This window comes from Antechinus flavipes, chromosome 2 (genome assembly GCF_016432865.1).
Source record: "Antechinus flavipes isolate AdamAnt ecotype Samford, QLD, Australia chromosome 2, AdamAnt_v2, whole genome shotgun sequence".
In the NCBI taxonomy this organism is placed as follows: domain Eukaryota; kingdom Metazoa; phylum Chordata; class Mammalia; order Dasyuromorphia; family Dasyuridae; genus Antechinus; species Antechinus flavipes.
The window spans coordinates 263,328,612-263,336,759 of NC_067399.1; the positions used below are offsets into that span (position 1 = coordinate 263,328,612).

Genomic DNA, 8,148 nt, shown 5'->3' on the forward strand with positions numbered 1-8,148 from the left:
TTAAGAGAAATTTTTTAAGAGAACAAGCCGACCATACATTCTCCTCATCCCCAATTTCATCTCTTTGTTCCTGAATGTATAGATGACTGGATTCAGAAAAGGAGTAAGAATTGCATCAAAGATGGCAAGAAATTTATCCAGGTGGGATATAGTGTGAGGCCATGTATAGAAAAATATAAGTGGGCAAAAGAATAAAACCACTACTGTGATATGAGATGCCAGAGTAGAAAGAGCCTTGGAAGAAACTCCTGAAGAATGTTTTTGTACAGTGACTAAAATGAAGATGTAGGAGATGAGCAATAAACAGAAGCAGGCCAGAGAGATGAACCCACTATTAGCATTAACCATAAATTGCAGTTTATAGGTATCAGTACAGGCTAGTTGAATGAACTGAGAAAGGTCACAGAAAAAACTGTCTAATACATTGGGACCACAAAATGGCAAGTCTACAACAAAAGCCAGTTGGACCCCTGAGTGAGTGACTCCAGTGATCCAGGCAAGAATCAAAAGTAAAATACACATTCTTGGGTTCATAATGGTCAGGTAGTGGAGAGGCTTACATATGGCAATATATCTGTCAAAAGCCATGGCAATGAGCAACACCATCTCAGCACCACCAAGAGCATGAGCAAAGAAAATCTGAGCAACACAGCCACCAAACGAGATGACTTTGTGATTCCTGAAAAGATCACAAATCATTTTAGGGGCTGCAATGGAGCAACCTCCTATGTCAATGAGGGACAGGTTAGCCAGCAGAAAGTACATTGGAGAGTGTAAGTGAGGATCAAAGATCACAGTGAGCAAAATGAGCAGATTTCCCAGAATACTTGCCACATAGACCACAGAGGAGAACAGAAAGAGAAGAAGTTGGATCTCCCATGAATCAGAGAGTCCAAGGAACACAAACTCAGCCACTATAGAACGATTCACTTCATCCATTTACTTCAATGAACACAGCTGGTGGTGATATTAGCTGAAGGAAGAAAATATTAAAAAAAATTTAAAACGTATAATATTAGTGCTCTGAATTACTCAATGTCTGTGTTTTAAGTCTAATTACACTTTAACATTTCACATAAAGGAATATCTCTTCAAAATCTCTGTCTCCATAGTGAACAAATTGTGAGAACAAAGGGACAAAGTTTTTGTACTAGGAATGATGCATTCAGTTTAGTGTAATAATTACCTTCAGAGTATTCAACTGAGAGGGTTATGTGGTTTTTCATAAGTAGATGGGAGAGAGGATTTGAGTGTCAATAAATTAACGACTCTATTAAGGAAGATGATTTCATTACACTATTGGAACTAAAGTTTTTGTTTTGTTTTGTTTTTTATTTTTGCTGAGGCAATTGGGGTTAAGTGACTTGCCCAGAGTCACCCAGAAGGAAGTGTTAAGTGCCTGAGATCAGATTTGAATTCAGGTTCTTCTGACTTCAGGGCTAGTGCTCTATCCACTGTGCCACCTAGTACTCCGGAACTATTAAGTTTTTGAGATGGAATTTGAACCTGGGTCTACTTGCCTCAAGACTGTTTTATCAGAGTTGAAATTATATAGTATTTATTATGAATAGGGAGTTTAGAGGACGTACAGAAAATAATGTAGAGAGGATTACTGATTGATTATTGGATATTTCATTAAATTGTAAGATCTCCAAGGCCAGGACATCGGCATTGGTCATTGTTGTATGCCCATCTTCTGTCTCGCTTCTCTACACATCAAGATTGCTTAATAAAAACTTATTGCTGGATTCAATTTGTTTAAATGAATTTGACTTAATGTTGTGGATATAACATTGTGAGCAAAAATTCAGGGAATGATGAAGGGAATGCCCATACATGAGAATACTTAATAAAGACATTGTAGTTGCCAAAAATAAATCCATAACTTATTTACAAGACTTTGAATGTCTTCAATGATGGCAAATCTTTGTCCTTTGAGAATGGACTAGATTTTCCAAAATAGTCAGGTCTTTTAGAGTCAAGTTTAATGAAAAGTTAATGTCAGATTATAGAAAGAGTATTGGGTCAACTCAGGGGACTTAGGATCAAATCCTGCCTCTGATACTTGATACCTGCATCACCTTAGACAAGTTAATCAAATGCCCTTGACTTCGATGTTCTCATAATCAAGATGAGAGGACTAGACTAGATGACCTTGAAAGGCCTTATCAAGAAAAATTAATAGATAAGAATGGTTACTTCAATAGGATTAATTGGTTCTGTGAATCTTCAGGGACTTCATGGATTTTCCATGCATCATACTCATGGCTTCTTTTATCTGATTAAATCACTTGGATGAAAAAGATAAACCTATTTCATCATCATCATTATTCACTATTATTAATCCTATATTCCATTTTTCTCTCAATGGAAGTGATCAGTCTCTCAGAACAGATTCACAGCTAATATGGCAATGAACAAAATGGAGATAAGCAATATTCCTATTCAAAATTATCATTCTAAAAAGAAATTCAGAAGGTCATCTCTACCAATCTATCCCTATCTTCTACTAGATTTAAACCTTGCAAGATATGTTTGTCTTTTGTTTTCTTCTTCAAGTTGTAGGGATGGGGAATCTACTGCCTCACTTAGCATATTGCACAAGTATTTGATCACTCCAATGGGCCCAAAAATTCTTCTTGTTGCTCAATCATGTTCAATTCATTTTTACCCTATTTGAGCTTTTTTTGGCAAAAACACTGGGGTAGTTTCCTATTTTCTTCTCTAGCTGATTTCACAGAGGAGAAAATTGAAGCAAACAGTGTTGTGACTTTCACAAAATCACACATCTAGTAAGTATCTTAAGGCCATATTTGAACTCGGGGATATAGACTTCCTACTTGCAGGCCCAGAACTCTATACGGTGTGCTTCCTATCTGTCCAAAAAGGTCTTTCTTATATCCAAATGAAATTTCTCTTAAATGCAAGTCTTTTTCCTCTTATTTTTTTAGCTCAATGATCAGGAAGAAAAAAATGATCACCACCATTTTCATTACAATCTTCCATGTATGTACTTGAAGTCATTACCAAGGCAATGTGCCATAATCTTCTCTTTTCTGGGAACTCCAGTTCTCTGTAGCTCTTCACAGTTTCTATTACCTTTATCTTTTTACTCTTTAACTACATCCATATCATCTTTAAATTGGTACAACTGAAACTGGAAACAATCACATAACAAAAATTCTAGCAGAAGAATTAAAAAGAATGGTTTTGTTATTGTTTTGCCTTTGTCAATAGCATAAGTGTAATCAATAGTACATTACTGACAGCCTGAAAGATCTCTTGGTGATTTTTTTAATGCATCAATTCTCAGATAGAGCTTCTCTATCCCAGTCCATGGGAGTTTGTACCCAGAAATAATATTTTGTATTCGTGCAAACTAAAAGCCTCCCATTGCATCAGTTTGATTGTATACATCTGATCTTTAAGTAAAAATTATAGTGAAGCATATAATAAAAGGTCCTTCCTGATATTTTCCTGTTGTTAATTTTCCTCCCTTCCTGAAAAGAAATAAAAAAATAAATCATTGGTAAGGGCAAGAAGTAAAAAATTAAATTCCTGAATCTTGTATCCCAGTCTACATTTGACCTAATTCATAATGCTAATTTCAAACTTACTCCTATACAATGGGTCTTTGCCTTGGGTTCCTAGCCCCTCGGTTAAAAACAAAGGCCATTTTACAGAATATTTTGCCTTCTCTATATTCTAGAATACCTCATTTTTATTCTTCTGTGAAGTTCATATCCTTTTCCATTCTTCCTCTTTAAAGGTCAGCATCCCACTCATCACTGAAAATTTTAATTGTATTACCATCACTGTATCTCCCACTGAAATCTGAAAAAATCCATTCTTTTTGTGATCAACTTTATATATACCATCCCCACCTACCTGGACTGAGACAAAATCATTCTCAAGAAATCCAAGAATCTCCAATAGTTCAGCCAGCAAAAGGAACCACATAAAATGCTGTCATAGAAGAAGGCAGCTAATTAGCAGCCCTGGTGAATGCAGAGACAAGGGTGTCTAGCCTGAGCTCATTTGACCAAGGGAATTATCTTCTTCAATCTTACTGGTTTGGCCCAAACAGCCAAGAAGAGCAGATAATGAGTCACTTGAGGGAAAGGGGTGGAGATGGGGGGAGGTGGGAAGTGAATGGAAAATACCTAAGGAAATAATCATTTGTAATTTTGTATGCCAACATTTAAATGATTCTTGGTGGCTACTAGGATTGAGGAAAAATTGCTAGAGATTGTAAAAATATCTTCCTTGAAAAGAATTGTGTGAAAATTATTTTGACAATTTCCAGAAAGTTTAATATGCTTCCCCCAAATATATAGATAAATGGATAAAAAAGAAGTATCACTGAAGGAAACTCCTATAAAGGGGAGAGGGAAAATGTGACCTACAACAATATTGGGGGAAAATACACATTATCTTCCAAATAAAAACAAAGTCAAGAAAACTTGCATTGAAATCCCACCTTATATTTACTCACTGTCTAACTATAAACATGCTCTTTCAAATTTCAAATTGCTCAGAAACACAATGAGGATGATGAAACCTATGACACCTATAGAATACCTATATGATCCAGTTGTTCAAACTATACTCAGTAGAATACAGCAATGGTATATATTACATGGGTTGTTGTGAGGTTCAAAGGACATCCAAAATTCTTTACAAATTTTAAAGATATACATGTATTGTTACTATTGTTATTCTGTCACTCCATCTTCTTCAGGAATTCAGAGAAAACATTGTTCTTTTAGATGATCTGTAGCCATCAAGGAGTTAAAAGTTGAACTCAGAAAGAAGAATCTTCCTGCTTTCGGGCCTGGAGCTCTAGCACTGTGTCACCTAATTGATCCTTGATGTACATCAATTGTTTAGTAATCTTTTGAATTCCTAGGCCCTTTTTCATATCATGACTGATGATATGAACTAACAAAGCCTCAGTTTTGGATCACTCCCATCATCTGTCTCCTTGATGCCTACAAACATATTACTAAACAAAGGTAGAAAAACATCATTCTAACTAGGTCTAATACAAATTTATGTTGTATAGCCTCAACTGAGCTCTCCCAGCTACTAGGCAATGCTATTATTCCTCTCTAATCAACTCACTATCTCCCTCTCCCTTCAACTCTTCCAAAACTTTTCAACCCTCTTCAAATCTTTCTTGGCGGATCTCCCACTTCCACTCTCCAAACTTAGAACCCTAGCTCATGTTTTATAGAGGAGAAATGAGACTATTTGCTGGGAATCCCATCATCTCATTTATTCCTAATTTGACTCAAATGCCATTATCAGCTTCTCCTCCTTCACTTCTCTTTCACATGATGAAGTAGTTTTATTTCTTACTAAGTTAGAAGTTTTCTAAAGTTAACTCTTCTACACATTAAAGTGATTCCATTTCTTGCACCATATTGTCCCCTGTGTCGTACCCACTTTTTCCACTTATTTTCAATCTCTTCTCTCTCTGTTAGCTCTCTTCCTACTGCCTACAAACATACTTATAACTATCCTATTCTGACAAACCCTCATTTGATTCTTCCATCCCTACTATTGTTTCATTTCTTTCCTGCCCTCTGTAACTAAACTCCTCATAAAGACTATAAGCAAGTGATACTTCTATCGTCTCTCCTCTCACTCTCTTCTTAACCCTTTTCAATATGGCTTCTGATCTTATCTCTCTACCAAAACTTCTCTCCCTAAAGTTACTTATATTCTCTTACTCAAAAAATCAAATAATTTTTTCTAAAAATTTATTCTTCTTTACCTCTCAAATAAGAAAATTGAAACAGAGAGGCTAAATAAACCTTATATCATTCAATGTGATACCTCCATTTCTCTACTAACAACTCCAGAAGAGAAAAGCTTCCCTGCATTCTACTGAGTCAAAACCAAATCCAGATCTGGCCACCAACCCATGACCCATGACTTCTACCTCAGGAAACCGCTCACCACTATTCCCCAATTCCTTATCCTTCATCAGACTTCCAGATGAAAGAATAAACCCATAGGCTCACTTTTCAACTTCGCCTGGAGATCATAAACTTCTCCCCATTTGTCATCCACTATCATACTGATGTTTTCTCCTATTTCTATCCCTATGCTTGTAATAATTAATCAATGGCTGAAAAAACTAGGACTATCCCTGTGGCTTCCCAGACCAAAAAACCTTGTAGAATTTTTGCCCTTTACTCAATACTGGATCACCACATAGATAGAAGGGACCCATGTTGTCAAGAAAAACCAGTACAGAAAATTCCAAGTACCCTACTTGCGATATACTATTGATATTGGGAGTGAATGCTAAAAAAATATTTTGCTAATGGAGTGAGTAGTCAAAAAAGTTTAGAGATCACTGTCATGAAAGATAATCATTCTTATCAAACCCATACACTATGGAATAAAGGTATTGAATATATATATATATATACATATACATATATATATATATATATATTTTTAAAGAACATAGACTGTCACCAAAAAAAACTGTCTTAAGACAATCAGTATCATGGGAATCTGTCTTGTGCCCTTAGAACATTAATCTCACCAGTGACAGAAGAATAAAGCAGAAGAGAATAAAGATAGGTCAGTTATTCACTTGACCTCACTTAAGCATATAAGCAAGCTATTACATTAAAAAAAAAAATGATGACCACAATGGAATGTTATTTAATTATAAAATTTTAAGCATTTACCATGGTGCTTATAATAAAAATACAACTTGACAATGTGCTTCCGTTACAAAAACTACATGAGGTAGGTATTGTTATCCCTATTTTTAGGTGAGCATAAAATGGCTCAGTGCTTAAATGATCTGACATGATCACAGAACTAGCAAAAGTTGTAACTGGTATTCATACTTTCATCTCCCAACCCTAGGTTCAGTGTTCTTTTCACTAACTCATGCTACCTAGATAAGTAGCTGTGGATAAAAATTTCAGAGAATGAAAATATAATACAATTTACTTCAAAATTAACTGGATACAGGAATTCATTTTTTGGACCCAATTCATAGGAAAAAATTCAATGTCCAAGTTTTTCTGCTAGTGCAGAAAAAGGTTGGACTGCAACTTACTAGAAAGCAGCCTAGGCATTGAGGAATTAAGTGATCTTGATCAAGTGAAATAATATTTGTAAAGCATTTAACACAGTGGTACACTATATGCATTTAATAGATGTTTATTCTCTTCTCTCCTTTCCCAGTCTCACACAGTCATTATGAGATAATTAAGAAAAAGTGACACAGGAAAGCATACAAGTAGTGATCTAACATTAAAATATAATAATAATATGTAATAATTATATTATATATTATGTAAGTTTAATGTTAGATGATTCATAATATATTCTATAAATATATAATTGTGTGATTATATATATAACATAATATAATAATTTACATCATGCTTTAAATTTTGGTCACTACTTCATATATATTATTTCATTTGAAGTTCATATGAGGTAGACATCATTATTAGTATCCCTGTGATAGATAAGGAAACTGAGGGAAAGTTAAGCAACCTGCCTAGAAAAGGAAACTGAGGGAAAGTTAAGCAACCTGCCTAGAATTGGACAGGGAACAATCATCTGTAGAAGAATTTGACTTTTGTGACTATCTCTAGCACAGTAGCCACTAGACCACACCAAGTATTGAGTTTGGTAATTTTTTTAATTTATCTTCATATCTTCAGGGCTTAGTACAATGTCCTATATATAGTCTTTAGTAAAGGCTTGTGGAATGAATGCAATGTAAGTGGAAATATAACAGTTCAATAGCAAGACAGACTGAGGGAAATATACAAAGATATCTTCATCGATAATAAAAAATGTTTTAATATTATGGAGAAAAATAGAAATGAAAAAATAACATTCACTTCTAGGACTCAAGCACTTATATCACTTTTCCTTCACAATATTCTAAGAACAAAGCATTGGAACTTGTGAATTGAGGCAAATATCCCATTTAATTTGCTGAAGAAACAAACCCTTGAGCATAATAAACTTTTGCTTAGATTCAACACATCAAGGCATGGAGTATAAAAATGAATTTATCTCTTACCGGTTAATAATAACTTTTATTTCCTACATACTCTAAGAGAATATCAAGATTTGCAGTCTTCATTCATCAAGTAC

General features: G+C 34.7%; 1 protein-coding gene across 1 annotated transcript; it reads right to left on the reverse strand.

Annotated features, from left to right (window-relative positions):
- LOC127549163 (olfactory receptor 4F6-like) lies at positions 1-939 on the reverse strand. The gene has a single exon (XM_051976997.1). The coding sequence runs from the start codon at positions 937-939 to the stop codon at positions 1-3; it is 939 nt and encodes a 312-aa protein (XP_051832957.1).
- Between the last annotated feature and the right edge of the window lie 7,209 nt (positions 940-8,148).

Coding starts and splice junctions, on each gene's coding strand:
- LOC127549163 (XM_051976997.1), bottom strand. CDS start 939: ATGGATGAAGTGAATCGTTCTATAGTGGCTGAGTTTGTGTTCCTTGGA.